The 27956-nt window shown below is 53.1% G+C and overlaps 12 protein-coding genes across 12 annotated transcripts; 5 read left to right on the plus strand and 7 right to left on the minus strand.

Moving 5' to 3' along the window:
- Nucleotides 1-18: 18 nt before the first annotated feature.
- MNR2 (CorA metal ion transporter) lies at nt 19-2356 on the minus strand (the record flags this gene model as incomplete). The annotated part of the gene is made up of 2 exons (XM_062885396.1): nt 19-2050; nt 2118-2356. 2 exons carry the CDS (start codon nt 2354-2356, stop codon nt 19-21), a joined length of 2271 nt encoding a protein of 756 aa, XP_062748356.1.
- Nucleotides 2357-2990: 634 nt separating this feature from the next.
- Nucleotides 2991-5906, plus strand: LSP1 (lipid-binding protein). Its single transcript, XM_062885397.1, has 5 exons — nt 2991-4041; nt 4113-4170; nt 4273-4406; nt 4464-4647; nt 4700-5906. Exons 1-5 carry the CDS (start codon nt 3985-3987, stop codon nt 5356-5358), a joined length of 1092 nt encoding a protein of 363 aa, XP_062748357.1. The 5' UTR covers nt 2991-3984; the 3' UTR covers nt 5359-5906.
- Nucleotides 5409-6775, minus strand: QC762_109745 (uncharacterized protein). The gene is made up of 2 exons (XM_062885398.1): nt 6185-6775; nt 5409-6046 (listed from the first exon to the last, which is right to left on the minus strand). The coding sequence occupies exons 1-2, from the start codon at nt 6380-6382 to the stop codon at nt 5744-5746; spliced, it is 501 nt and encodes a 166-aa protein (XP_062748358.1). The 5' UTR covers nt 6383-6775; the 3' UTR covers nt 5409-5743.
- A 384-nt stretch (nt 6776-7159) lies between these two features.
- Nucleotides 7160-11013, plus strand: RAD2 (DNA repair protein rad2; the record flags this gene model as incomplete). Its single annotated transcript, XM_062885399.1, is given in 2 exon segments — nt 7160-10648; nt 10654-11013. Coding segments are annotated over 2 exon segments (3849 nt in total).
- Nucleotides 11014-11690: 677 nt separating this feature from the next.
- On the minus strand, nt 11691-13043 carry OYE32_1 (NADH-dependent flavin oxidoreductase; the record flags this gene model as incomplete). Its single annotated transcript, XM_062885400.1, has 2 exons — nt 11691-12281; nt 12339-13043. 2 exons carry the CDS (start codon nt 13041-13043, stop codon nt 11691-11693), a joined length of 1296 nt encoding a protein of 431 aa, XP_062748360.1.
- A 1564-nt stretch (nt 13044-14607) lies between these two features.
- QC762_109770 (uncharacterized protein) lies at nt 14608-16145 on the plus strand (the record flags this gene model as incomplete). The annotated part of the gene is made up of 3 exons (XM_062885401.1): nt 14608-15061; nt 15138-15316; nt 15340-16145. The coding sequence occupies exons 1-3, from the start codon at nt 15027-15029 to the stop codon at nt 16143-16145; spliced, it is 1020 nt and encodes a 339-aa protein (XP_062748361.1). The 5' UTR covers nt 14608-15026.
- Nucleotides 16146-17486: 1341 nt separating this feature from the next.
- On the minus strand, nt 17487-19490 carry QC762_109780 (uncharacterized protein; the record flags this gene model as incomplete). The annotated part of the gene is made up of 1 exon (XM_062885402.1): nt 17487-19490. One exon carries the CDS (start codon nt 19488-19490, stop codon nt 17487-17489), a length of 2004 nt encoding a protein of 667 aa, XP_062748362.1.
- A 292-nt stretch (nt 19491-19782) lies between these two features.
- Nucleotides 19783-21043, minus strand: QC762_109790 (uncharacterized protein; the record flags this gene model as incomplete). The annotated part of the gene is made up of 2 exons (XM_062885403.1): nt 19783-20657; nt 20737-21043. The coding sequence occupies 2 exons, from the start codon at nt 21041-21043 to the stop codon at nt 20338-20340; spliced, it is 627 nt and encodes a 208-aa protein (XP_062748363.1). The 3' UTR covers nt 19783-20337.
- Nucleotides 21044-21586: 543 nt separating this feature from the next.
- Nucleotides 21587-22040, minus strand: QC762_0008320 (uncharacterized protein; the record flags this gene model as incomplete). The annotated part of the gene is made up of 2 exons (XM_062882863.1): nt 21758-22040; nt 21587-21697 (listed from the first exon to the last, which is right to left on the minus strand). The coding sequence occupies exons 1-2, from the start codon at nt 21842-21844 to the stop codon at nt 21587-21589; spliced, it is 198 nt and encodes a 65-aa protein (XP_062748364.1). The 5' UTR covers nt 21845-22040.
- Nucleotides 22041-22360: 320 nt separating this feature from the next.
- Nucleotides 22361-23637, plus strand: QC762_109800 (uncharacterized protein; the record flags this gene model as incomplete). Its single annotated transcript, XM_062885404.1, has 2 exons — nt 22361-22745; nt 22864-23637. The coding sequence occupies exons 1-2, from the start codon at nt 22659-22661 to the stop codon at nt 23635-23637; spliced, it is 861 nt and encodes a 286-aa protein (XP_062748365.1). The 5' UTR covers nt 22361-22658.
- Nucleotides 23638-24194: 557 nt separating this feature from the next.
- Nucleotides 24195-26688, minus strand: QC762_109810 (uncharacterized protein; the record flags this gene model as incomplete). The annotated part of the gene is given in 3 exon segments (XM_062885405.1): nt 24195-25361; nt 25372-25489; nt 25688-26688. The coding sequence occupies 3 exon segments, from the start codon at nt 26686-26688 to the stop codon at nt 24195-24197; spliced, it is 2286 nt and encodes a 761-aa protein (XP_062748366.1).
- A 102-nt stretch (nt 26689-26790) lies between these two features.
- Nucleotides 26791-27868, plus strand: RIB5 (Riboflavin synthase alpha chain; the record flags this gene model as incomplete). Its single annotated transcript, XM_062885406.1, has 2 exons — nt 26791-27154; nt 27204-27868. The coding sequence occupies exons 1-2, from the start codon at nt 27124-27126 to the stop codon at nt 27866-27868; spliced, it is 696 nt and encodes a 231-aa protein (XP_062748367.1). The 5' UTR covers nt 26791-27123.
- Between the last annotated feature and the right edge of the window lie 88 nt (nt 27869-27956).

Below are 27956 nucleotides of genomic sequence, written 5' to 3' on the forward strand. Positions count from 1 at the left end.
ACCTGACAACAGGAAGACTTACTTCTCATAATGACTCAAATTCGACGTCATCGTCACAATATGATCCTGAATATCCCCCAAATACAACCCAATCTCACTCCTCGGCGCAACCTCCCAATGCTCATTACACCTTTTAGCAAACCCCTTGATCACATCCGCCTTGTTCCCCAGCAACCGATACAAACTCATCACCTTCTTCCTGCAATCCCCCACCCGCCTCAGCATGTCCCTCCCCGCCTCGGCATCGTCCCCCAACTCCCTCTTCTCATTACTACTCCCGTCCTGCTTGTTATTCCTACTACCATACGGATCCGTCGTCGCCGCGGCAGTAGTCGAGTGCAGTTGCAAAATCTCATCATCAATATCGTCCACCTCGTCCTCAATGCTCTGAATCAACGGCCCAAACACGTCCGTGATGTCGTCGATGATGGCGTAGCTGATCCAGTCCGACGACAGGATCAGATAGTCCCTCAGCTGTCGGATGCGCCGGCGGACGTTGGCAGGGTGGGGCGTCACGCTAAAATGGAAGCTCAGCACACACTCCCTAAACACCACCACGTACATGTTCACCGGCTCCATGAAATTCTCGCTTGACTGGTCTTGGTCAAAAGACCGGTAGTTGACAAAGTAGTAGTGCCGAAACAGTTCCACCTTCTCCCGCTGCTCCTGCATCATGATGTCTTCTGCTGTCAACGGATGGATTCCAAACGCCTTGGAGATGATCTTCATCTCTTGCTCTGTTGGACTCAGAATGTCAAGCCACCAGACTGGGCGCTCACCATACCGGATGGGTTTGGGTTCCTTTTGGGGGGTGGGGTGCAAGTTGTTGTTGTTGTTGTTGTTGTTATTGCTACTGTTGTCTGGTTGGGGGGATTTGACATGGTCAGGTACGGGGGATCGCATGCGGGAGGGGGTGTGCTCCCCAGAGTAGGCTTTTTGCTCACTGTGGTGTGATTTGGGCTCCGTCGACATCGGCCGGCCGTTGTTAGCGGATCCGGTCCGTTCTCTTCGAAGCTCGGCGAAATCCTGGTGTTGAACGTTTGCCGTTGTGCTAGTTGCGAGGGACGGTTGACGGACGGGGATTCGAGGGTCGCCGTTTTGACCAGCCAACACCTGTGATAGGCTGACTGTTGGGTCCTCGTCTTCGTCCTCGCTCTCGGAAGAATCTGACAGGATTGGGGGGTCTGGGATAAACAGCTCCTTGAAACTACCTCCGGGCTGGACCAGTTCTCCAATAGTCTGGCTGTGAATGGTGCTTTGGAACTCTTCGTTGAAGTAGGTGAACCGGTAGGGTGCTTCCTCCTCGGCCTGAAACCAACCGCGGTGGACAGGCCTCAGTCTGCCGTTGATGAGCTGGGGCTCTACCATCCTCTTCACCCGGCGCTCTTCGCTACGTCCCTCCTTCTCGACTCTACTCCATTCATTCAACAGAGCAATATCTGGCCACTTGCGGCGACGTCTCCGCGCCCGCCCACGGTAACCATGAGCATCGCGAATCCCAAGCTCGTCGTCGGCGATATCAGAAAGGCCCTCTTGGGGAAAGCACACATCCTCCTCAGCCTGCAAAGCAGCAATTGTCTTCCTCCTCTCCAATGGCGAATTGTGGAACGATTCATGGTCGTCTTCGTCATAATCCCTTCTCTGCGAATCACCGTTTTCAAGCTCGTCGCGCAGCAAAGCATCGCCGAAGCTCATATCCATGCGGTCCAGTGGGCGCATCGGAGGCGTTCCCGGCACCGATGGCGGATAATTGACATTATAAGTATCGTTCCCGGATCCGAGGAAGCGTCTCTTGGAACTGCTCCTGCTCGATTCGTGACGACTGCCGGGACCGCTTCTTCGAAGAGTAGCTTCTCCGGACCCATAGCTCGGGAATGTTTCGCCTCGTTGGAAGACAGAGCTAGATAGGAGCGGTGCTCCTTCTCCGTCTTCCTCGCTGGTGTCTCCTCTGCTCATATGCTTCAGTCTGCTACCGCCGGGCGTGGCGAGAAGGGAGCCGCTCGCTGTCATCATAGACGGACGTCGGGGTCGGATGAAGGATTTATGTTCTCTATATTTGTGCAATGTTAGTGATGTCCACTGCGCAATGAGTAATGCAAGAAAAGGGATCGGCGCACCTGTGATCTAACAAAGCATCGCTGTCGAGGCTTGTGTTGCTCGCATTACGACCAGGCCTGGAATAGAATCCTTCAAGGCCAGTGCCCATATCCTCAGGCCTATCGAGTCCGGACTCGACGTCATCTGGAGCAAGGCCGGCGAATGACTTTCTTCTAGTCTGCTTCTTCTTCTTGCCGCCCCTGTGATTCTTTCTCTTGCGTGGCGCGTGTGCCGAAGTTGAAGGCGCATTTGGTTCCATTGTGGAGGCTTCCTCGACGATATTTCTTGTCCTTGGGGACTGGGACATGCGCTGAGGGCTGATGGATGCTTGGAGGCGGCGTGCGGCGGCAGCCTATAGCGGTGGATTCGATTGAGCTTAGAACATGAGAGGGCTGTGCCAATCGCGAGCGCCTCGTGGAGCGATAACGGGGTCAATCGGGATGGCGTTGTTAGAGGGTAGGTGTGTGAATAAGGATAAGTATCACACGACCGGTGGATGATAACTGTGATTTGCTGTTCTTGTTCTCCCGGCGTGGGAAAGAGGATGACGTGAATGCCACCGGAGGCGCAGGGAGAAGATGCAAAAGCAGGGGTCTGTCTCGGCAAGCCCTGGAGCTCCGTCTTGAAGATGATTGGCGCCACGTGCAGCCAGTCGAGAGAGACTTAGGTTTTCAAAGCGCAGACAATGGTTCGAGTATTTGTGTTCACTCTCTCTCTCTCCGACACGATGGTTCAAGAAATAAAATCTAGGAATAGTGTAGCTTCAAATCCGAATGGGAAAAAAATAATTTCGCCGGCCGTTGGGTAACGCTTGTCCCAGGTCCCTGGTGATGTCAACGGGAGAGGGGGGAGCCGTCTGGTGGAACCCTACTTGCTAAAAGCGGGCTGAGGATCATGGCTCCAGCATCTGCTTTTGGGTCGAGCTTCACTCCATGCATACTATGTGTCAAGCTGGAAGCTTGAATTGATTCAGATGCTTGGCTCACTTGATGGTGACCATTTTTATTTCTCTCGTCTCGGTGCATTCCGGGTAGGTAGGTGGTCATCACCATAGCTGTGAGGACTTTGATCCAGCGAAACTAGACCCGGGCAACCTACCATCTTCAATCACTTATACTAGTTAAATAGATATATACGTGCAGAAACAACTATCAGCGCCCCGACTCCACTATTTCAATATCTGGCCTCACCACATATCACTGCGATACCTGAAAACTCAAATCACTTTCTCAGGATCTTGGCCTCTGCCCAGACGGGTGGCTAAGATGAAGGTTCAGTGGCTAGGTTTTGGCAAGTGGCTTGTGTTGAAAATGGCCTGTGCATCCTGAACTTCCGGGTTACCCATGCCAAGCCCATCCTAACCGCAAACAACATCTGAAGATGGGGTCGCCCCAGTGTTCACCATGACAACGTCAGATCGGCTCCGGGGAAGGGAGACACTGGGATGAAAGAATATGAAGGATTTTCCGGAGTGACATTCATGGCGGACGCAGGAACGGAGATCTCCTGGGCCTCAGACAGCAATTGCAGCGTTGAACCCGGTATATCTGAACCCTGATCAACAGATGAAGAGAAAAGCTCGCACGGCCCTTTCCCAACCCCGGCAAACCCGCTGGCCCCCAAACTGACAAGTGCTTGCGTTGCTCACCGACGTCATTATCGTTGGCTCTCCCACCAAAGACACCGTCGCATACCTTATAAACGCAAGCTTGTTCCGGCTCGGCCTACACGCACCTTTGTTTCGTGAAACTGAACACCTACCTCCACTTCTCACTTTCAGTATCGATTACCTGAACCCGAACAATCAAACCGACCCGTCGTCCACCCGCTGTTGGGTGCTACACTCTCACACCACCACAACACACCAACACCGCACCTCGATTCACCATGCATCGAACGTACTCCATGCGCGCCACGAGGGCGCCCACCGCCTCGCAAATCCAGGTACCACCCGCCCAGCATACCACACCTCTCGTGACACTGAACCCCTCGCTGACATGGCCTCTCGCAACCAGAACCCACCCCCGCCGCCGTCGACGACCAAGTCTGGTCGTTTCTTCAAAGGAGGACTCGGTGAGCATTGCGCCCTTTCTTTTCTCTTCTCGGGACCATTTTTCCTTTGTAAATCCGTCTGGGAACTCACAAGTTTTTTTTTGGTGTTAACAGGAGCACTAGGGCATGCTCTCAGGGGCAAGACGGCCGGCGCCTTCGGGCCCGACCTCGCCAAGAAGCTGGCACAGCTGGTCAAGATGGAGAAGAATGTCATGAGAAGTTTGGAGTTGGTCGCAAAGGAGCGCATGGAAGTAGCTGTAAGTTTTGCTCTTGAGACTCCAGCGCGAGAATCTGGCTAACGAGGTGTCACACAGCAACAACTCTCCATTTGGGGCGAGGCCTGCGACGAAGACGTTTCGGATGTCACGGACAAGCTGGGAGTGCTGCTCTACGAAATCGGCGAGCTCGAGGATCAATATGTCGACCGATACGACCAGTACCGCGTCACCATGAAGAGTATTAGGAATATTGAGGCTTCGGTGCAGCCCAGCAGAGACAGTCAGCCTTTTCGTTCTCTTTCCGAAGCACGGCATGTGTTAACACCAGACAGGAAAGCAAAAAATCACCGATCAAATCGCCCAGCTCAAGTACAAAGAACCCAACTCCCCCAGAATAGTCGTCCTCGAGCAGGAACTCGTCCGTGCCGAGGCAGAGTCCCTCGTTGCCGAAGCCCAGCTCTCCAACATCACCCGCGAGAAGATCAAGGCCGCCTACACCTACCAATTCGACGCCCTGCGCGAACACTGCGAAAAGGTGGCCATCATCGCCGGCTACGGAAAGCATCTACTCGAACTCATCGACGACACCCCCGTCACACCAGGTGAAACCCGCGCTGCGTACGACGGCTACGAGGCTAGCAAAGCCATTATCCAAGACTGCGAGGACGCGCTCACCAACTGGGTCACGCAAAAGGCGGCCGTGTCTGCTAAGCTCTCCACTCGCGCCCGGACTCTCTCGACCAGACGCAGGAACAACATCAAGGCACGCAGTGAGGGTTTGGACCTGTCGGGTCAGGATGCGCCGCTTAATGATCAGGATGGATGGGTTCCTGCGGGGCATCACCAACATCATAAAGATGAGTATAGTGAGGACGAGGACGAGGACGAGGATGAGTTGGAGGGGAGGACGAGTCATTCGGTGCTGGGGAGTGAGGCGGGGTTGAACGGAGGGGAGACAAGGGGACGAAGCCAAGAGGCGGTTGTTGCTTAGGAGAAGGACCACAACTAGCGTTGGGTGAGGAGAGAAGGACGGGATGGGTGAGAAGCTTGGGGTTGAGCGGTGGCTGTGATGGTGGCGGGTTTGGCCGAGGTGTGAAAGGGAAATCGACCGTAATTGGTAATGATTTGAGTGAAATGGAGGACAAACAATGATGGGGTTTCCTAAGGATTTGGTGCGAGAGCAAGTTGTTGTTTCTCTTTTTCTTCTCAGGGGGGTGTGTGTGTGTATAGTTTTAGCGTCGATTCCCTTTGCGGCACGAATTCTTGTTTTGAATGACTGATGGGTAGTTGGTTAATATGAACATTTTTTTTTTCATCATCGTTATTATGAATCATGTGATTTCGGCAGGTACGCTAAGTAAGGTAAGGTAAAGTAGCTAACTAATTTCTACCTTGTGTGTTGTTGTTTGTTGTTGTTGTTGTTGTTGTTGTTGTTGTGACTGTTGCTGCTGTTTGCGCTCTGTGGCCTTGAGTTGACTGGCGAACTCTTCGACTTCGATCTTTGTGATGTATTGGCCTGGTACGACGACTAGACCTAGGTAGCGGGATGTCATGTCCATAACCACTTTTTTGGACTGGGGGTCTGAGCTTGCGGCTGCGGCGGCGGCGGCGGCTGATTGAAGTTGGGCGAGGGGGGGTGGGCGGTATTCGTAGGTGTGTTGGAGGACGAGGTTGCAGTCCTGTTTAGGGGGCGGGGCGGAGGAGGGGAAGGTTAGATTCTTAGGGAAGATACAGATTCATGGTTGAGATAGCATGAATGGGTAGGTAGTGTATGAGATGACGATGTGTGTGCGGGTGGGGTGTGTATGGGAGCTTACAGAATCAGTACACTTGAAGCTCCCCCAAAACATCCTCCCGTCCGTGGTGCCCACCCTGAGGTTCTTGTTTAGGAGCGTCTGCAGGAAGTCGGTGGCTTCGGGCTTGGAGGAGGGGGTGGGGAGGGCGTCGTAGTTCATTATCGCTTTTGAGCGGCCGCGGTGGTTGTTTCGGGAGAGAGGGAAGAGGGGGGGTTGCATAACTTGAATGAGAATGAAGAGAGAGAGAGAGAGAGAGAGAGAGAGAGCTGGTAGGGTGGTGGGTATGGTATGGAGGGGATGTGTAACCGAGCTGCTGCTTGAATTCAATCGCTTGTTCCTGGTGGGAATGGGTGGATTTGATGCGTGAGAGTGGAGGGTGGATGAGACAGGATAGGTAGGTAATTGCTGCGCGAGGTGGAGGGGTGAGCTCGTTGGGTTGGGACGGGATGGAAGTTACCCAATAGATGGGGGGATCCACTTTTAGGGCAGGAGATTAAAAGTATCAAGTGGGAATCGTAGGAGATGGCGAAGTATGAGGTTTACAGTTCAGCAGGGTATGCTCTCATCCAAAGAGACTCGTACTACCTTGGATATACTATACAAACCTTTTCACCTGAGCGCAGTGAGGTCAGCAAAAGCAGGGAAGTTTAAAAGACCTTGTTCGCCGTTGCTTATCCGCACAGTGCACCTCGGAGAATATCAACCAATAGATTAGCCTAGATAAGACCAGATGGTAGGCAGCCGAGCAGGGATGTTACGTATCGCAGTCATCCGTCATAGAAGGTAAGGTGACTTCCAACATTTCACTTCTCGCGATCAGCAACTCTGGTTTGACTTGTTTACCTCATCCAACTCCCATGACGCGCCTTCGTCGACTTGATACTTTTGGAGACAAGGAAGCTCTCCCATGATACGCTCTTTCCGTTCTGGGTGATCCGCCCAAGGAGCCCTCTCTTCTCGACTTGACACGCGTGATACCCTTGGTCCCAGCCCACCATGGGTGTTCAAGGCCTCTGGACCGTCGTGCAGCCATGCGCCCGCCCGACAAACCTCGCGACGCTTAACCGGAAGCGACTCGCTGTCGATGCCTCGATTTGGATCTACCAGTTTCTCAAAGCTGTCCGCGACAAGGAAGGGAATGCGCTGCGAAACAGTCACATTGTGGGCTTCTTTCGACGGTTGTGTAAGCTGTTGTGGTATGGAGTCAAGCCGGTGTTTGTGTTTGACGGCGGGGCACCGGCTTTGAAAAGAGCGACTTTGCAGGGGAGAAGGAAGAGACGGGAAGGGCGAAGAGAGGATGCTGCGCGTACGGCGGGGAAGCTGCTCGCTGTGCAGATGCACAGGCTGGCGGAAGAGGAGGAGGAAAAGAGGCAGAGGAGGATGGCGGGTGCGGATAATGAAGAGCAAGAGGAGCTGCCGAGTATGGAGAATATTGTCTATGCGGACGAGCTGGGGCTTTCTAAGCAAGAGCGCCAGAGGAATCGCAAGTTTCACAAGCAGGATGCGTATCATCTCCCGGAGTTGCAGAACGGGATAGAGGCTATGGGGAAGCCGGACGATCCGAGGATCATGAGTGTGGAGGAGCTGGAGGAGTATGCGAGGCAATTCAACAGTGGGGAGAACATCAATCTTTATGACTTTAGCAAGATTGACTTTGATGGGGAGTTCTTCAAGAGCTTGCCGCCGGCTGACAGATACAATATTCTGAATGCGGCTAGGTTACGAAGTAGGCTGAGAATGGGCCTCAGCAAGGAGCAGTTGGACGTGATGTTTCCCGACCGGATGGCCTTCTCGAGATTCCAGATTGAGAGGGTCAAGGAGAGAAACTATCTCACCCAGCGGCTCATGCTTGAGATGGGCATGACGAGCACTGACATGACTGTCAACGCCAGCCGCGTTGCTGGCGACCGAAACCGTGAGTACATCTTGGTCAAGAATGAAGGCGCCGAGGGTGGCTGGGCTCTTGGTGTTGTCACGAGGGACAAAGACAAGGGCAAAGCCCATAAGCCTATCGACGTCGATGCCTTGGACTTTCAGTATCAAAATCCGGACGACGAAGACGAGTGGGACGACGAGGAGTTTGAAGACGTTCCTATCGAAGGTCTCAACCGTCTCCCCAAGATCACGAGCCGTGCTGCCTACGAACGAGCTCAAAACTTTGGCTCTGCACGACAACAGCTCTACAACTCCCTGCAGGGTGATGAATGCGAAGAAGACGACGACGAAGCTCTGTTCGTCAATGATGGTGAGGTGATGGCGGCCGAGGATGAAGAGCTCAACCGAGCTATTGCACTGTCACTGGAACAAAACCATGGTGTGAGCAAGGAGAAGGAAGACGAAGACGAGGATGAAGAGTTTGAAGACGTGCCCGCGCCCACGTGGACTCAGAGAGCGGCTCCGGAAGTATCGAGACCAATCGCAAGTACCAGCGGGACCATGATTGCTCATATTGTAAACAACAGAGCGAATGCTGCTGTGAAGAAACCCCAGGAAAAAGACGACAGCGACAGTGATAGCGATGGAGATTTGCACACGGCGCTGGCGGCGGCGAGAAAGAAGCAGCCAAAGCCAAAGCCTGTCCAAAAATCAAATGTCAAGAACTCATTCGACGGCCCCCTTCCATTCGAGAAACTTGACTGGCGAAGCGCGTTTGGGGGGTCGAAGCCTTCCGCTCCAGCGCCAAAGCCTACAGCTGCTGTCGAGACAACAGAGAAGCCTCGGCAAGTAGAGACTGGTGATCTGGAAGCGGAATCCGACGAGGAGGCTGGAGGGTTCATCAAAGAACCGAGCGAGACTGCCAAGGCTGAAAAGCCCGTCGTATCTGAAAAAAAGGATGACGATGAGCCTCTCCCACTACCACCATGGCTTACGGACAATACGGATATCACAGAGCATGTCCGACGTCAGCAGCAAATCGAAAACCAACAGAATGCCGAGGATGAGGAGCTGGCACAGTTCCATCAGCTCCAAAGGCGGAAAGAACAATATGTGGAAATCGAGTCCTCGAGTGACGATGACAGCGATATCGAGATTCTGGATGCACCACCCGAATCCATAGTTCAGACGCTGCTCCGTGCCAGGTCTCCACCGGGGAGACCGGGCGCCAGCTTGCCTTCATTGCAAGATGACCTTGACAAAAAGACAGCCTCGAATAATGCGGAACAAAATCCAGCAGCAGCCACAACACCTCCTCCAGCAGAAGAGTTTGAAAGCAGCGAGAGCCCCATGGAGCTGGATGCTGTCGGGAAGCAGCCTTCAGAGACCGCCCCTCCTGCTTCGGCTCCTCAAGAGTCTGAAGACGAGGATGTGGAGTTTGAAGACGTGGTCGTTCCTTCAGCGGGAGAGCCATCTGCCACCCCATCAGCCATCGCCATCGACGATACCGAGGCCTTTTTGGAAAGCGGTGATGAGGAGGCTCCCGATCTCCCGCCTTCAGAACAGCCCAGAATCGAGGGGCTGGCCTCTGCTATCGACTCGGACGAGATCTTCACCCGGGATGACTCCCCAGAATACGACGAGTTCTACGACCCCGAAGAAGAAGAACTCCTCGCCCAAATGGCCGAAGAAGCGGAGGAACACGCCCGGTTCGCCAGCCAACTAAACAACAAAACCCAACGCGAGAACCAAGAAGCCTACGAGCAGGAACTCCGCGCCCTCCGCACCCAGCAAAAGAAAGACCGTCGGGACGCAGACGAAGTCACCCAGGTCATGGTAACAGAATGCCAAGCCCTCCTCCGCCTCTTTGGTGTCCCATACATCACGGCACCGATGGAAGCAGAAGCCCAATGCGCCGAACTGGTGCGCCTCAATCTCGTCGACGGGATCGTCACCGACGACTCGGACACCTTCCTTTTTGGCGGCACCCGAGTATACAAGAACATGTTCAACAGCAACAAGTTTGTCGAGTGCTACCTCCTCCGTGACCTGGAAGACGAGCTCGAGCTTTCGAGAGAGCAGCTTATTGCACTGGCGCAGCTCCTAGGGTCAGATTACACCGAGGGCATCCCGGGTATCGGTCCCGTCACGGCCGTTGAGATCCTATCTGAATTCCCAGGTCGGGAGGGTCTCTACGATTTCAAGACGTGGTGGGAGGACGTCCAAAGCGGGAAACGCCCCAAGGAGGCGGATGCTTCTTCCCCCTTTCGCAGAAAATTCAGAAAGGGTCAGGCTACCAAGTTGTTTCTCCCGTTGGGGTTCCCTTCACCGGCGGTGTTTGACGCTTATTTGCATCCAGAGGTGGATTCCTCCCAGGAACAGTTTCAATGGGGGGTGCCGGATCTGGAAGGGTTGAGACAGTTTCTGATGAGCACGATTGGGTGGAGCAAGGAGAGGACGGATGAGGTGCTTGTGCCGGTGATAAGGGATGTGAATAGACGGGAGGCGGAAGGGACGCAGGCGAATATTACGAGGTATTTTGAGGGGAGTGTCGGGAGCGGGACGCAGAGGGAGGCGTTCGCGCCGAGGAGGGTGGGAAGGGGTGGGGGAGTAAGAGGATGGCGGAGGCGGTGGGGAGGTTGAAGGCTAGGAGGAGGGCCGGGGGCGGTGGGGGGTTGTCGATGGAGATGCCGGTTGCTATTCCTGCGGAGAAGGGGAAGGGGAAGGGGAAGGGGAAGGGGAAGGGGAGGAAGAGGAAGGCGAGGGAGGCGGAGATCGTTGAGGAAGAAGAGGTTGTGGGTGAAGAGGATGAGGTGGTGCGGGAGGATGAAGAGGTCGATGATGATGATGATGATGATGATGATGATGATGTTGTTGTTGTGGTCGCTGGCAGGAGTAAAGGAGGCAAAGGGGAGGGGAAAGCGACTGCTGGTAGAGGGAGGGGACGTGGTCGAGGGAAGCGATCCAAGGCATAGCCTGATAGATATTGTCATAGGATATTGTACAAATATGATGAGTCAATTGAAAAAAAAAAGGGGGTGCAAAAAACAACCCCCTGGAATCGAACCGCATGCGAAGGGCAGGTGTCAGCGTCAAAATCCCCAAACTCCTCCTCTCCCACGATCATGAAAATGAAACCTGGACAAGGAAGATGTCTCCTTTTCCACCAGGTTATCAAACCCCCACTCGGGTAATGACCATGGAGCGGATTTTACCTCTGACAAAAGAGACACGGAGGGAGAGGGTGATGGGGTTGTGGTTGTTGGATTTTGGGCAGCGTAAAGTGGTGGAGTCGGAGGCGGTGCTGAAGGAGATGGGGGAGGGAGGGGAGGTATGATGTTGAGGTGTTTATGAGGAGTTATGAGGAGTATGCGGAGGGCTTTTTGTAGATGGCTTACCTTTTGAGCATTGTTGTGGGCTTCAAGTTGGAAGTTCACTTGGGAACAAGGGCGGGCTAAAAATCCTGTCAATCATATGATGGACAGGCGGTGCGAACTTTTTGAGCACACATCTCTCCATACCTCGATTGTATGTATATATATGTGTGTGTGTGTGTGTGTGTGTCTGTGTCTGACTTTATTCTCTAATCTTGCTCCGTCTCCGTTTCTTCTACCTCTTCTCACCTTCTAACCCTTTCACCCCCCTCACCCCCTCACAACTTCCCCTGCTCCACCTTCTTCTTCTTGGGAAAAGGCGCCCTAGAATACTGCAACGGCAACCTAACCCCCACCCCGAGCTCGCTCGCCACCTTGAGCACAAACTCTGGCTCCCTCAAATACTGCCTCGCAACCAGCACCAAATCCGCCTTGGCCTTGGTCCCGTGTTCACCATCCACCTCCACCGTCCCATCACTCTCCACCACATCCTTGGCCATTTCGGCGTTGGCAATCATGCCCACCGCTCCGATGAGCATCTTCTTGCCCTCTTTCCTGAGATGCTCCCTAATCTCGCTCGCCAAATCAACTTGATAGTACGGGTGCACTTCAATCTTCTGGGCAGGGTTGTTGCCGCCAGAGGAAACATCCAACAGATCAACGCCCAGGTCAGCAACGAGGGAGGCAATCTTTTTGGATTCGCCAAGGTCGAGGGAGGGTTGGCCAAGGTGGGACATCCACTCGGTCGCTGAGATGCGAAGGAAGAGGGGCATGGATTCTGGGATGACGGAGCGGACGGCGGTGATGATCTCCACCAAGAGACGGACGCGGTTCTCAAAGGGGAGGCCGCCGTACTGGTCGGTTCTTTGCTTTGGGGGGTGTTAATACAGTTCCGGACCGGAAAAGACAGAGGAGGGTTGACTTGCGTTTGTGATTGGGGACAAGAATTCAGTGAGGAGGTATCCGTGAGCACCATGAATCTCAATGAGGTCAACACCGGCCTCCACCGCCCGCCTAGCAGCGTCCTTCCAGCTCCGAACAAACCCCCCGATTTGCTCCAACGTCATCTCCTTTGGCGTGGGGAACCCCTCCGCCCAGGGGATGGGGCTGGGAGCCCAGAGATTATCCGGCCATCCGCCCAGTTCTTCGGTAGCTACCTCCTTCCCTAGGGTGCGATAATGCCACGGGGCCAAGGTAGACGCTTTGCGCCCGGCGTGGGCGAGTTGGATCCCTACTTTTTGTCCCTGGGAGTGGATGAAATCTGTCACGCGCTTGATGGGGGCAATCTGGGAGTCTTGCCAGAGGCCCGAGTCTTCCGGGGAGATGCGGCCGTTGGGGGTCACGGCGGTGGCTTCGATGATGGTGAGGGGGGTGCCGTAGAGGGCGTACTGCCCCAGGTGGACAAGGTGGAAGTCGGTCAGGTGGCCGTTGGAGGCCGAGTACATGCACATGGGGGAGACGGCGAAGCGGTTTTGGAGGGTGAGGCCGCGGATGGTGAGGGGGGTGAAGACGGTTGGGACGAGGGTGGCATCATTCATGAGGGCGGTGCCGGCTGGGGGGTCTTGGGCGGGTGTGTAGAAGGGGACGCCGGGGGCAGGGGCGCTGGCGGTGGGGAGTTTTGAGACTGTCATTGTTGCTGTGGTTGTGATGGTGGTGAGAGAAGGTGTGTAAAGTGTTGGACAGGGAGGGGTATGAGGGTGAGGGGTCAACAATGTCAATCGAGGAAGGGGTGCCTGCCTCACGTTGAAGACATATCCAGGATCGTCACCGGCAGCGAAATGATAGGTACTTATATATATTTCTCGATCAGATAACAAGGTAAAGCCGGCAGTTGGTTGCTGAATAATACCAAAATTTGCCCACCAAATCCACCAAACATGAGGGGGGGGGGGGGCAATCGAGATTCCCCGCCGGTAACCGTTTGCCCGATTTCCAATCCAGAAATTCGGGCCCGTGATGGTGTCATCGGCCACGCATGAAGACGGATCGGATCTTTGCTGAGTAAACGCCCGGAGCACGAAGGGAACAAGCCACCCAGGAACTCGGGGCAGGATTTTCATGGAAACATTTCTCAAGCTTCAGACGGCCCGTACCAGCAATCCATGGGCTTGGATATCGGGCAAGTGTCGGTATCACCACTGCTGCACCTGGCGAACGAGGTGGGATTAGCCCCGGTTTCGCGGGACGTTTTTGTTCAACGCTGAATAATCCGTGTTTTCAATCAGCAATTGAGTTTCAGCCGCAACGACTTTATTGGTGTCGCAAAAAGATGAAGGGTTGTCTGTGACGTCGAAAATGTAGAGGGGCAATGATGTCCCGCTTTTACTCCGGGGTAGCAACCCTAACCCTGACCGACACCATTCAAGGCTGTTTATTGTTCGAGTTCAATTCCTTTATTGCCAATGGCACCAATTTATATCTTCTGATAAATATTATTGATTGAACAATTCTCAATTTCATGCTTTCCATCAAGGCCGAAATAGCGCTCCATTGAAGATTCACCGACAGCAACTGGGGTACCTACCGAGCATCCGAACCCCCCCACTGATTTTCATTGCCCTGTTGCATCGCCTCTGAATAAATATCCGGTCCAATCTTGCCGGGTTTATGCCCCTCTCTCTTCTTTCTCTCTTATCGTTCAATTCCCACGTGTTTTTTCATGTTTTGCTTGTCATCCCAAGTCCTCGTCGATCTTGTTTCCCTTCGCAATGCTGCCTTCCCATCCATGTCTGTGTAGCAATCATGCAAACAATTCCCCCATCGAAACTCGAAACATGACGCGAGCGTCCCCTTCGTGATTGGTGTGGCGGGCAGCCATCTCGAAACACTCGCCAAAAGCGCTGCGACCTGCAAGAAAAAAGTCCGGGGTGTGGTTTGGTGGTGGTGGTGCCGGTGGTGCCAAGCTTTCAGGGGCAGCTCTCAAGCAAACATCACAGTCACACTCGGGGGTCGTTTACTGGTGCGATCACGCTTTGCTTTTGGGTGCCCAGCAGCAAAGTGTTGAAACGAAACACGGGGGGGAGCCACCTTGAACGGGTGTTCGCTTCGGGGACAAGGGTTGATTGATTGTTCAACAGATCCGGGAAAGAAAGAAGCCCAAAAAAAGATCCGAGAGCCTTGGGCCATGAGAGAAAATGGGTCACGATGCCACCTCGCGTCGTCTGACGCTTGTGAGAAAACAATCCCTGGTGGCCCACGCGGGGGAGGGTGGGACAGGCATGAGAGCTCGAGAACAATCTACTTGGGATGGGGAACCCCCCTCTCGCCACACACGAAGTCTATTTCGTCGTCTTCTCTCTTTGTTTTTTGTTTCTTCGTTTTTTTAATTTTATTTTTTTTTATTTTGTGTTTCCCTCATTCATCAAACAAAACTGCTGGGTAAGTTGTGTTGTGTGCTGAGTGGATCGTTTTGTCTGTTTGTTGCTTGGCTGGTCATAATATTATTGTCTTGCTGCTGAGCGGCAATCGAAACAAAAAGACAACCTACGGTAGAAGATCACCAACAACTCACCAAGTCGGCCGGCTTGAGGTTGGACTTTGTTCACCATCATTTATACCGTGGTGTCTTTTTATCAACTGTTCGCAACACGTTGGCAGCAAAAACAACAGACAAGATGAGGTGGAGTAACAAGCGCTCTGTCATTGGGGAGTAAGTCACCTCACCTCTTACTTCCACCTCACATATCTCACACATCATCAACTGACCACCGCCACCATCATCACAGCCTCGAAGGCTGCGAAGTCGTCCGCGTCCTCGTGGGCGAGGAACAACGCGAATTCACCCTCCACCGCAAGCTCCTCTGCGACAGCTGCACCTTTTTCAGAACCAACATCGAGGCCATCCCCCCCCCCCCTCCCCTTCCAGCGCCTCCAGTTCAGAACAAGATGAAGAAGACTCAGTCCTGTGGCTCCCCTCCGAAGCACCAGACATGTTCGAAATCTTCGTCCTCTGGCTCTACCAACGCCGCCGTTTCCACACCTTCATGGACGACGTGATCCGCACCATCTCGCCCGACGAATGCCGCGCCGTCCGCACCAACCTCGTCCGCCTCCACCTCTTCGCCGCGATAATCGACCTCCCCGGCCTCCAAGACCTAGCCATGGACGCCCTGCAGGACATGTACCTCCGTTTCGACTGGGACATGTCCCCCCGCTTCTTGGCGTTCATCTACGGCGACTGCGACCCCGAACATGCGGTCAGGCTCAGAAAATGGGGAGTGGCAATGCTAGCCTGGACGCTCCACGGCGCGGAGAAGGCGTTCCTGTTAAACAACCAGATCGACAAGCTGTTTGCTGCTTTCCCGCAGCTAAAGGCGGATTATCAGCTTCATTTGGAAAAGATGCAGCAGAGCAGGGCGGACGTGAGGTTGAAGAACCCGCAGTTGCGGCTGCCGGCCAACAAACTGAGGAGCGGGGAGAGGTTCTTTGGGTTTAGGCAGTGCACGTTTCATAGTCACCGGGCGATTGTGGGGGAGGGGACCTGTCCTCACACGTTGGAGATGCAGAGGAGGCCGGAGGGGAGGCAGTCGGCTACTTGGTTTGGGAGGAGGGAGAGTCAGTATCATCGGGATGTGGGGAGTCTTGGCCGTGCCGGTGGCGGTGGGGAGGGGAGGAAGGGTGGGGATGAGGGGATGGGGATGGGGAGTGATGAGGAGAGTGATGATGATGATAATATCATCAGTCCGGTGGGGGATTTGGATTTGAATGAGATGTCTTATTTGGATTTGTCATGAGGTGAGTGAGTGAGTGTGTGTGTGTGTGTGTTTGTATGTGTGTGTGAATGGGGTGATGATGAACGAGCAAAAGGGGAGGGAGCACAGATGAGGTGTTCAAACGATCGAGGTCGTCTTCGAGGGAACAAAGACGAGGTGGGGATGGGTTGAATACAACAATGATATTGTTCTACAGGGACCGAGGGGATCGTTTCAGGGTTCTCGCCCTCATTCTCTCTTTTCGGGGCAGCTTGGCAATAATGCGGAACAACAGCACCAGAGTTGGAGCAGACAGAGCGTGCGTGTCCGAAAGATTGCATGCACACACACACACACACACACACACACACACACACACACACACACACACACAGACAGGCACGCGCCATATAAGACTCAACAAGTTTGACAATTCCGCCACCTACCAAACCAACCCCCCTCCGGACCGATTTGCGAATGTCCGAGCATCGAGATATCATGATCACCAAACATGCCGGCCTGCCTCTTGGCGAAGTCGCGGCTGACAGATAGCCCGTTGGAGCCTGGTCATGTTCGTGGTGGTATTATTTATGGTGGTGGGCGGCTAGCAGGCAAAGAAAGGGACGGCGATGGAGTTTTGGAAGTTGGGATAGAGAATCTATCTACCAATAGAGAGATAGACCACAGCGACTGGCAGGCAGCCTTAGTTACTACCAGACTGTTTGTTGTAATATATAATAATAACACTAATCGATCTGCATGAAGAAGTACATATTTAGTACTCATCCATCTTTGGCCACCAAGTGTCATTTTCTGCCAGCAGAAGGTGTTCTTTGTGTGTGTGGTTTGTTGCAAGGCTCTTAATGTGATCGGCCTTGGTGTGGGCTCTAATCGAGTCTTCTTTATCTTTCTGATTATTCGATCGACCCTACGGCGGGAAAGTGTCTCGCGTCTTTGCCCACCTCACATAGATACTGGTTCAATACGGCGCAGAAATGTTCTCCCAACAGCATGATTGTCCATTGAACAATGTAAACTCACAGCCGGAAAAAAAAAATATCCTCAACACTCAGTTCATGTCTACATGAACATGACCACAGTTGAGAATGCCAATTTCCTTTTTTTTTTGTTTTTTTTTTTTGGTTCAGATTTCTCAGCTTTTCTCACAAATCACATTACATATCACATCACAAGTCAATATCATCAATACTCGTTGTGGTTGGGTTAAAAAAAAATCTATTGTCAGCTTTTTGTCTATTCACTGATGGACTTACGGTTTTTTTTTTTTTTTTTTTTTGGTGTTATCTCATGTTAGCAGCAAATATCACCAGTCCAATGAAATGGGGGGTTTAGAAATATGTGTAAGAAAAGATACTCACTCACTCACCTTCTATCCCCCAACCCCAAGTCCCTCCAGTTAGCGTCAAACTGATCAGCCTTAGCCCCGAGCCTGCTATGCATATCATGGTAGTCATCGACAATCCTTTGGACAGTCTTGTTCCACTTGGCCATAAGATCATCGTGCTCTGCAGAGGATCTACTCCCCTTGACAGGGCGGGGCGCATTTACGTGAGTAGAAGAATTATCCCACCGACCCATCAGCTCTTTTGTATCGGGAGAGACGACGACCGTGGCGTAGTCAGGAAAGCGGTTGACGGTTTCGGGAGAGGTGGGCACAGTTTCCGCCATGGCAAAGGGGGAACGCCAGCCCGTGGCGTGAGCCGCATGGGTGTGAGGCTTCGGAACAAGCGAGGCCCGTCGAGAGGGAGCAGGCGTTGGTGTGACGACTTCTGCTGTACCACCAGCCTGCTTAGTCACAGGCCAGTCCGACTCGAAAAAGCCAGGCCCTTGACGCGCTTCGGGAGAGTTGTCCAGTGAGGCGTTCGGGGTGATTTTTTGGTTGTTCTGGACGCTGGTGAACCAGTGCTTGTCGCCCAGCTTGCGGAGAGATTTCTCGAAGAAGCCGGCCTCGGCGAAGGCGCCGCAGTCGACCATGAGGGAGATCATGTCGTAGTTGTGCGGCTCGCCAGCAAGCGCGGCATTGTGGGCATCGATGAGGTTCCAGACGACGGTCCAGTAGGAAGCATCGTCGGCTGTTGTGCAGAAGCGGAAGATGGCGAGACAGACGCTTGACCAGGCGGCGATGGTGGTTGGGTCGAAGGCGCCAGTTGCCTCGCGGAATTCGACTGTATTGTACCCCTTCCAGGCGTTTTCTGTGTCGTAGTGGGTGAAGTTGTAGTTGAGCCGATTGTAATAATCCTTTTCGTAGCTGAGAAGCTTAGCAACTCTATGCCTGGTGGTCGCACATAGAATGTAAGCGATGCCCTTCTCCACGGTCATGTCGGCCTTTTGAATTTTGGCAAGGTCCTCAGGCTCCCTACGGACGCGAATGTTGTAAACATAAGGCCGAATACGGTCCCAGGCAGCGGCTGGAACCCGCGCTGGGCGCATGGCTGGAAACATGGTGCTGGAGCTCTCTGACCTGCCATGAAGGGCATGTCGCAGCACGGTGGAGGGTGGTGGCACGGGCACTGTTGGCGGACGAGGAGGTAAAGTGGGATCGGGAAAGCGAGTGGAAAGTTTGAACTCCTTCCTTCTGTCCCTTCCATACTCCGCATTCGCGTCGACAGGTGTGTTCTCATCCTCGAGGACCCTGAGGAATTCTTGTCCGTTGGCCAACTGACTCGTGGTTGAAACTGGTTGAGCATACGTGTTGATTTGACGTTCTGGCGGGTGGGCGCAGTACAAAAAGCGATCGGCAGCCCAAATCAAGGCGCCCGCCCTTTGAAAGGCCTCAAAGCCGAATTTGTCACTCTTCCAGTCCAACTCCCCCGTCTCGGGATCGATTTGCTCTCTTGCACCGGCACCCACGTGAACGTGGAAGCCTGTTCGGATGTTGACCCGCCAACGGAAAAGGGTGCTCAAGGCAACGACAATGTCCTGGACATGGCGATGGGCTGCAGGGCAATCCCACATGGCAGCAGAGACCAGCTCTATGCTTGATGCCTTTTGTCCTTTCGGTTCATAAACGCGGTCGTCGGTCACACTGACATCTTGATGGGCCGCCCAAGCTGTTGTCGGAGTCATGTAGATATCGGGGTGGAGTTCAGGCCCTGGTGCCTGCATCAATTCCGTACCTCTCGAGCTCGACCGCCGAAACTTGGCTCCGGGAACAGTCAAGATGACTTTCTCAAGTTTCTCCTCGATCCATTCAGTAATGTATGCATCCCAAGGTGCCTCCATGGGCTCAGGCATCAAAGCCTCCTCTTCAGGAGAAACCAGGGTGGCTGTGTTGGGAGGATCCGCGACCCATTGCTTGTGACAGATGATCACTTCCAGCTCAATGCCGAAAGAGAGTTTGTTGTCTTTGCTGCTGATAAGAGTCATCTTGACGGCGGCCGTGTGGTGATGGTGTAGTGTAGTGTTGATGATGTAGTGTAGAGTTGATGTTGTAGTGTAGTGTTGGTGTTGTAGTGCAGCGTTGATGTTGTAGTGGGGATATTGTAGTGTTTGATGGGATGGTTTGTGCTGTCACCGGATACAGTGACTGTTGTTTGTCGGATGATATGGATAGAAAAGACTCGAGTCCAACCTGGCGGAAAGTCGGGTGGTTAAATAGAGATCTCCAACTGAGCGATGGTGGCAGCAGGTACTTGCATTGTTGGCATTCTCTCAAGAGTGGCGTCCCAAACACAATGCTATTGTCTCAGTCTCTGCCTGCAGTTGTCCTAAGGAAAGCAGCCCTGTTGGGTGAACAAGGAGCAGGGGCCCGTAGAAGAATGCCATTGTTCGTCTTGAGCACTAGGCAAAGAACGGTAGCTACCCTCCAAAATACAACGAAACCAGTTAATTCAGGGCCTCGGGTGAAAAGGTGATATATGAACCAAGCATCAACACGCGATGGCGGTGCATTTATTGAAGAGACATCATAACTACGTAAACAAAGGAAAAGACTGCAGATGAAGCTTCATAGAAGCTCCGTTGTTGACACTCGGGTCAAGAACATGCTTTTTATATACATGAGAGAGATGTCATCCAAGGAAAAGATTTCTCGAGAAGAGTGAAACACTATGCGTGGGTAATGTGTATGGGTATCATCATGTCGTACAGGTTCGTTAGGAAAGTGGCGTTGTGGTCGTTGTCATCGTAGTTGGTCGTCGTTGTCGTCTCATTCATGACCGGTATATCGTTCATCGGCAACTTTCTGGTCTGGCCTTCATACCAGATTGCTGATTCAGAGGAGGGCAAAAGCCAAGGCAGCTCCAAAGACAGTAGCCATCAGGCCAAGTCTCGAGGTTGAGGTGTGGTCCGCCCCGTTTTCAGCCTCCACTAGGGGAGAGGTCTCAGTAGGCGCAGAGGTGGTCTCTGTTGGGGAGCTGTCGTCGCCATCCTCCACGTCGGTGGTAGTGGTGACAATCACCACTGGAGGGGCAGATGGCTCCCCTGATGGTGCAGCCGTGGGTGGAGAGCTGATGAATGAAGTCGACGATGCCGAGTCCAAAGAGGCAGAACTGGCATGGTCGTGATCTTTGGCATCGACAGCACACTCGCACACTGCACGTCATGTTAGCACCCAATCAACCCACTCAAACCAAGCTTTCTTTGTGGAGAGAGAGAGAGAGAGTATCCTTACCAGTCCCAACACCATCAATCACCTTCTCATATTCTGACGCCTCGCATGCATCAACAACACATGCCTCCACTGATGCGTAAAATGCTGCTTGCTTCTTGCACTGGCAGACAAAGTCCAAGCCATCGCAGCCGATACATGGGGCCTGCTCCAGAAAGCAGGTTTTGGCGCAATCGGGAATGGCCACGAGGGCAACAGAGAGGCAGTCCCCGCTGTCATGTGCCTGGATGCCAACGGTGAGCAGCACCACCAGCGTGAGGTACCAGTGGAGCTGCCTCACCGACAGCACCGAATACATTTTGATGTTCATAGTTTGTTGTGAAGAAGACCCAAAGGCCTCTCGGGTTAGGGAGAGAAAAGAGAGGTCAGGAAAGATTGGGCAGCGGGCAAGCGGTGAGCTTAAGAAGGGAAAACCCAGAGGTGGCAGCTCATGGTGGAGACTCCACTTCGTGATCGACTACACCGGCGGTGGACAGCCGAGTGGTTGGATAAAAGTGTTTAGGTCGTCAATAAAAGCTCAACGGGGTTAGGCACCTTGCCTTCAGAAAACCGCCTCCGTTGAGACTGTTTCCCAACCATCCCCCAACCACCTATCCGCTGGACAACGACCGGCTTGGCAGGCTCGCTAATCTGCATTTACAAGGTCTTGAAGCATGGATTGGGTATTTTCGTTTTGTTTTGTTTTGTTTCTCACCGCTTGAGCGATCAGGATTCAATCATAAAGATGAATGTTCTCTTGCTTCGATTCTTGAAGCCAGAACCGCGGCATATCGAAACTGGCGCCTGAGAAGAAGGAAGAGAAAACAAAAGGGTTGATTGGGACCCCGCATATGCTGGTGTGGGTCTTGACAACTCACCTGCATTTTTGGGGACCATCGAGGATATCACCATTGGCCATTTGCCACCCGCCGAGGTAGCCATCGAGGGTCCGGTGATAGTTGAGGGATGAATGAGTGGAAAGAGACTGGTTGAGATCAAGAGGCCATGTTATTAACTGGGAAAGCTGGCCTTAATGAGCACTCACCCTGATGACGGTGGTGTAAGTGGTGACCCATTCAGATAAGCTATTCGGCCCCTGCATCCGGCCCGGCCGCAGTGGTGCACTGGTCATGCTGCCGGCTTCGGCTCGGGAGCTGCACTGTGATCAATCAGCATGACGTGAAGATGCGCCGTACTCGGGCGCTGGGCCTCGGGATTCAAGGTCGATTTGACACGTTGATATCGTTCACGCCAGTGTTGAACCGCACAAGCTTTCAACATCAACGGTTATAAGCCAGACACGAAGATTGGCTCAACGGTGTTTGGCGTGGACTAGTGATGGAAGTTGTTGTAGATGGGGTTTGAAGATGAGATGTTGCCTGACATCCACACTCATGGGTTTCAAAGCTGAAAGGTTGAAGGAATTACTCTCTGGTGATAGATATGCACAATCACACTTGCCGAACTAGACTTCACTCCTCACTCCCCCCCCGCACTTGGAGCATGACCCATCATCAAATCATGTCTACTACTGTGTTGAGTAAGACAATTCTGTTGAGACACAATAAAATACCAATAAAACAAACAAATAAATAAATAAATCGAAATACTATTATGAACTTTGAGAAAACAGACAACTAAAGTCTCAGCGGTCAGGACATCAATGTGAGGTCAAAGTTGCGTCTTGATGCATGAAGCTGGTAGGTCAACTCTGCCGCTGCAATAAGCAGACTAAGGCCATGCCAATCAGCAGCACCTATGCATCCATCGACCTACTGGAAGTGGGCAGGTTTGATCGGTGATATCACAGCAGCACAGTGTCAATACGAGGGTGGGGAGGAGAACAAAGAGCCACTCACCCAACACCCACTTTGTCCTGATTTCTCCAGGACAATACTTGCTCAACCATCACCCCGTCTTTCACCAGTCAAGTCCCGTGGTTCACAATGGGGTCTGTTGGAACAGGTACGCGAAATAAGGTCTCTGGAGGGGAGGAGGAGGAGACGATCAATGTCTTGATCACCGGCTTTGCTGTAAGCTCACCTCATTCACTCCCCCGCACTTCTCTCACTCTCACGAAACCTATGCCATGAGTTTCAAACCACACACGACCACTACATCTTCAACCCCACTGACCTTCTGCCCCCTCAGCCCTTCCGCACCAACTTCCCCATCAACCCCTCCTGGGAAATCGCCAAATCCCTCCCCGAGTACCTCCCACCCCCACCAACCCCCTTCAAAGGCATCCCGGGCCACGTCCCTCCCCCCGGCACCGCCACAGGAACCATCCCCCCACATCCCACCAACCCCCCAATCCCCCTCCCCAAAGTCCGCCTCCTGGTCCACCCCTCCCCCATCCATGTAGGCTACCGCGCAGTCCGCAACCTCGTCCCCTCCCTCTGGCACCTCGACTCTCCCTCCACCCCCAAAATCGACCTAGCAGTCCACATCGGCATGGCCGGCCCAAGAGGCTTCTACTCCATCGAGCGCCGGGCCCACAAATCAAACTACACCATGGGCGACGTAGACAACAACCTCCTCTCCGACCTCGACGACGAATCCGCCCCCCACCCATGGCAAGACCTCCCGGAAGAGCTCCTCTCCGACCTCGACATGGAAGACGTCTTGCAAAGATGGAGAGACCACTCCCCGCCCTACTCCGACTTGAGAATATCCGAAGATGCTGGGCACTACCTCTGCGATTTCATCTACTACAGCAGTCTGGCGCATCTGGTCAAGAATAACCCTCACGAAAGGAAGAGGGTCGTCTTCTTGCATGTGCCTAGCGAGGCTAGCCCCGCGTGGGTCAAGGTAGGGAGGGAGTTGTGTCTCAGTTTGGTGAGGGGGATGGTGGAGAGTGAGGTTGTTAGGAGGGAAAGGGGGTCGAAGGTGGAGGACCACCAGGAAGAAGTGGGGGAGTTGTAAAAAAGGGGGGAAAGGAGAGGGTTGGTTTCATATATGGTTGAATATCTGTGTTTGGTTTGTTTTGACTGGGGTGTGTGTGTTGTTGTTTGACTTGTGTGTGTGTGTGTGTGTTGTTGTTTGACTTGTGTGTGTGTGTGTGTGTGTGTGTGTTTGTAACTGCGCTTGGTTGGGTACCTGCATGTTACGGATGAGAGAATGTCTAGGTAAACACATAGCGAACTGCGTGTGGATGCAAACTTGGAATGCCGAAATGTTGGGATATCTATGACCAAGGATTGGTCGATAACAGTCTCCTGCCACAATTCTCAGACTGACTGGTGTTGCATTCTTTTTTTTTCTTCTTCCGTCCCCATATCCCGAGTATTACCTGTACTATTCAACTTCTCTTCTCCATCTAGTAAATTTCAACATCACAGTATCCAACTCCTCACAAATGCTTATCCTACATATTCACCCCAACACAAACAGCCAAATACCCCCCTTTTTTTTTCCATCCCAAAAAATAAACCCCCCCCCCAAAAAAAAAGACTAATATCTCCCCCCACCCCTCAAAGAAATCACCCTTCCCCCCAATCCCTAAACCCAGCCCCCTCCCCATCCCGATCAAGCATATACCCAAACCTCTCCTTTTCCCGTCTCAACAACCCAGGCAAGTCCTCATTCCCCTCCACCCGTTCATACTCCTCCCCCACCCTATCCCACAAATCTTTTCCCATCCTCACCCGCTCCACCATCCTCTGCCTATCCCTAAAAACATCCTGATTCATCCCCGCATGCGAAAAACTCTTCATCTTCGTCAACATCTCCCCCATAGTCTCAAAACAACTGCTACAATGCCAGGCCGCGTTCTTGAGCCTACCCATCTCCCAGTATTTCCTCCACCACGGCCCATCCCCCACCCTTAGATCATTTGGTAGGAGCGTGTTGGCTCCTAGGTAGTACGTCGCCTGGGGGTGGGGCCATTCCTCGCCCACGTGGAGGTATTGGAAGCTGTAGTAGTAAAACCTCGAGGAGAGGGTCAACCGGCGGGGGAAGGAGCACTGCCGAAGCACCGAGAGGGTGGACGGGCGGGCGATTTCGTCAATATCTGCGATGACTAGGACGTCGTGAAGATTGGGAAACAAGGGGCCGGAGAGGGAAGGGAAGACTTGCGTCAACATGGCGTTCCGTTGAAAGTCTTCAATGTTCCAGGTTGATTTTGGGGCAAAGTCCTCCGGGTAGGTTATTTCATGGTAGATAATCTTGGACTTGTACCTCGCCATCGAGCTGGAGGGGTTGGCGAGGGCGGTTTTGAGGTGGAGGGGCTTGGGCAGGTTGGTAAAGGTTCGGGGTGACTCGACGACGACAAAATAGTCGACCTCGTTCCATGTGCTGTTTAGTCTTATCTCCAGCCAGTCGAGCTCGGTGTTGATCATGGTCAAATCGTAAACTTTTCGGGGAGGGGCCGAGTGGGATAATCGGGAAAAGGGTTTCCAGCCGTGGGGGCGGCATATTGTATCGTTCGTAATGTAGTAGGAGGTGAAGGCTCGGTAGAGGAAGTGGAGGGTCGTCAGGAAGAAGGCGATTTTGATGATGCGCCATAGACGTGGCCTTCGAAGCGCCATCCTGCTTCGTGGCTCTTTTCCGTCGTCGGAAGTCACAAGCATGGTCGGAGTACGCTTCAGCCTGGGAAATCCACGTAATCCTCCCAGCAGTCTCTTGCTGACTCTTGGCTGTTGCTTTGGCTGGAAACACGATAAGAAATGTTGGCGCAGCATTCTTTGATAATGTGCGTGGCCAGTGCTTGTGGCACCATGTGCCACAGGAACCTTCATTTTTAGCGGCTGGCACGGAGGGCTCAAATGGAATGCAGCTGTCGGAAAGGGTAAAAAGTAAAGGTCAGAATGTTGTAAACACCAGAGAAGGCCCGGGAAAACTGTGAATAGCTTCACTTACACACAAATCCAGACTGACATGGGTACCCTTGTTGCACTGCAACTTCACTCCTCGGACTCCACAGTCCGACGGGATGTTTTATTGTCTTGACCGTAACCCTGTTTGTCGCTACAACCTTTTGTACCACAACCTCCTCACCTCATTTTCACGTTTGTCTCTGTCTGTATAAAACCATTCTGGAAGCCAGTCTTGAAAGTCTCTTTGTGAGCTTGGGTCTGCAGCAAAGGTAATCCCATCAATATTGGGCGGTGGCCTTGGTGGGCTCGTTCGTGAGAATACTCTTGCGGTGTTAAAGTCGAATATCACAGCTCGTAGTGACGGGCTTTCCATGTTTCCAATAAACAGAATGTTGCGTGGTGAAAAGTCGTCTTGTGATACCCCTGCTGTCTTGAGCTTCAGGTATGACTTTACAGCGCACACATACGAGTAAACGCGGGCGTCGTCTGAGGCGGGCACCTGCTTGCCGTCAATCAACTCCTTCATGGTTGTTGACCCATTGAGAAACTCCATGAGAATCAATGGTACAGTCCTGGTGTAGGTGACACCATCAACAACGAGCTTGATCTTGAAAGAGAAGGACCCAAAGTATTCTGGGTAGCATCCCCTGATGCTTTCTTTCTCATGGCGTGTCTCGTATGCCTGGAGGTCCTCATAAGCAGCAGCCTCAACGCTGTGGTCGCGTGTTGCAAACCAGACAACGTCCGTGAGCAGGCCAATATCTGTACTCCAGTAGTTGTAGTATAAGGGGTCGTAGATTTTGGCGACGTAGCATATGGTGTTGAGGTCGTTGTCCCAGTGGCATGCTACAATCTGAGGCCCAACGCCATCGCCGCCGCGGATCACCGAATCGATGACCAAATATGGTCCTGAGCTTGAAAGCTCAGGGGAGGATGAGGAACCTGGCAGTCCATCGGGCTCGAGACCTTTGATGCAAAATCGAGTTTGCGAGTGCTTTTGAATATCGGCGTGGCATTCAAAGGCCTTGAGACCAGAAACCCCCCTATAAGCCTGGCCGCCGAATGGAGGGAGAGGAGTGTACGGCTGAACTGCGAGTTTGAAGCCGGCGATATAAGGACAAGGTGGCTTCTCATGGTTGACTGGAGTTTCCGAGCCCATTGTTTTCTAGCAAACAAAAGAAGGGGCACCCTCGATATCGCGGGGTAAATCGGAGGCTGCCAAAGTCTCCACAAGAGCTTCATGCGGGGTCCTCCAATTGACTCGACGATTTCATGAACCATTGCCCCTGAGACAGAATTCTCTTTTTGGTCTTCATACGATCTAGAGGCGAAGAAGCACATCGTTCTCATCACATATCCAAGAAATTGGTAAGCCTTACCCACTGCTCACAATCCTTCCAACATCTTCCTTTGCCGACTGCCGAAAACGGACCCCCTTCCGGGATCATAGCTTAAAGAGCTCGGGGCCGGCAACCCCCACCACTCATCACCAACCTCACTTCATCTCATCTCACCTCTCACTCTCGGCCAAGCTCACAACCTTTACCGACCATAACTCTGACATCTCACCAGTTTCACATCTCCAACCGCCAAAATGTTCACCGGCATCGTAGAAGAAATCGGCGGTACATCCCCTCCCCTCCCCTTATCCCCCCTCAGCTAACCCCCCCTCAGAAGTAACCACCCTCAACACCACCTCCCCAGACGGCGGCACAACACTAACCATCGCCCTCCCCCCCACCTCCACCCTCCTATCCGACTGCCACTTAGGCGACTCCATCGCCATAAACGGCGTCTGCCTAACAGTAACAACCTTCCTCCCCCAATCTTTCACAGTCGGCATAGCCCCCGAAACCCTCCGCCTCACCAACCTCGGCTCCCTCACCCCCTCCTCCCGCGTCAACCTAGAGCGCGCAGTGCGCGCAGACACCCGCATGGGAGGGCACTTTGTCCAAGGCCACGTCGACACCACCGCCACCATCCTCTCCAAGATCCCCGATGGCAACGCCATCACTTTCCGTTTTGCCCCCAAAAATAAAGACGTTTTGAGATATGTGGTTTATAAAGGGTTTATCGCCTTGGATGGGGCAAGTTTGACCGTTACCAAAGTCAATGACGAGGAGGGCTGGTGGGAGGTCATGTTGATTGCTTATACGCAGGAAAAGATCGTGACGGCGGCGAAGGGCGTGGGCGAGACGGTGAATGTAGAGGTGGACATGACGGCAAAGTATGTCGAGAAGAGCATCCAGGGGTATTTGGCTGGTATGATGGAGGATGGGCAGGGGCTTCCTTGGTTGCAGAAGATGGTTGAGAGGATTGTTGCTCAGGGGTTTTCTTAGGGGGAAGACCAGAGGGGATGGGATGGGTAGGATCATTGTTTTGAGTCGGAAAGGATGAGGCGGGGTTGAACAAATCACATGTGCGAGG

The sequence above is a fragment of the Podospora pseudocomata genome (genome assembly GCF_035222375.1).
Source record: "Podospora pseudocomata strain CBS 415.72m chromosome 1 map unlocalized CBS415.72m_1, whole genome shotgun sequence".
Lineage (NCBI taxonomy): Eukaryota > Fungi > Ascomycota > Sordariomycetes > Sordariales > Podosporaceae > Podospora > Podospora pseudocomata.

Bases quoted from the DNA above. Each gene is read 5' to 3' on its own strand.
- LSP1 (XM_062885397.1), top strand. From the start codon at position 3,985: ATGCATCGAACGTACTCCATGCGCGCCACGAGGGCGCCCACCGCCTCG. The intron at 4,407-4,463 runs GTAAGTTTTGCT...GGTGTCACACAG, and splicing joins AGGAGCGCATGGAAGTAGCT to CAACAACTCTCCATTTGGGG. The intron at 4,648-4,699 runs GTCAGCCTTTTC...AACACCAGACAG, and splicing joins GGTGCAGCCCAGCAGAGACA to GAAAGCAAAAAATCACCGAT.
- QC762_109745 (XM_062885398.1), bottom strand. From the start codon at position 6,382: ATGCAACCCCCCCTCTTCCCTCTCTCCCGAAACAACCACCGCGGCCGC. The intron at 6,047-6,184 runs GTAAGCTCCCAT...CCCCCTAAACAG, and splicing joins GCTTCAAGTGTACTGATTCT to GACTGCAACCTCGTCCTCCA.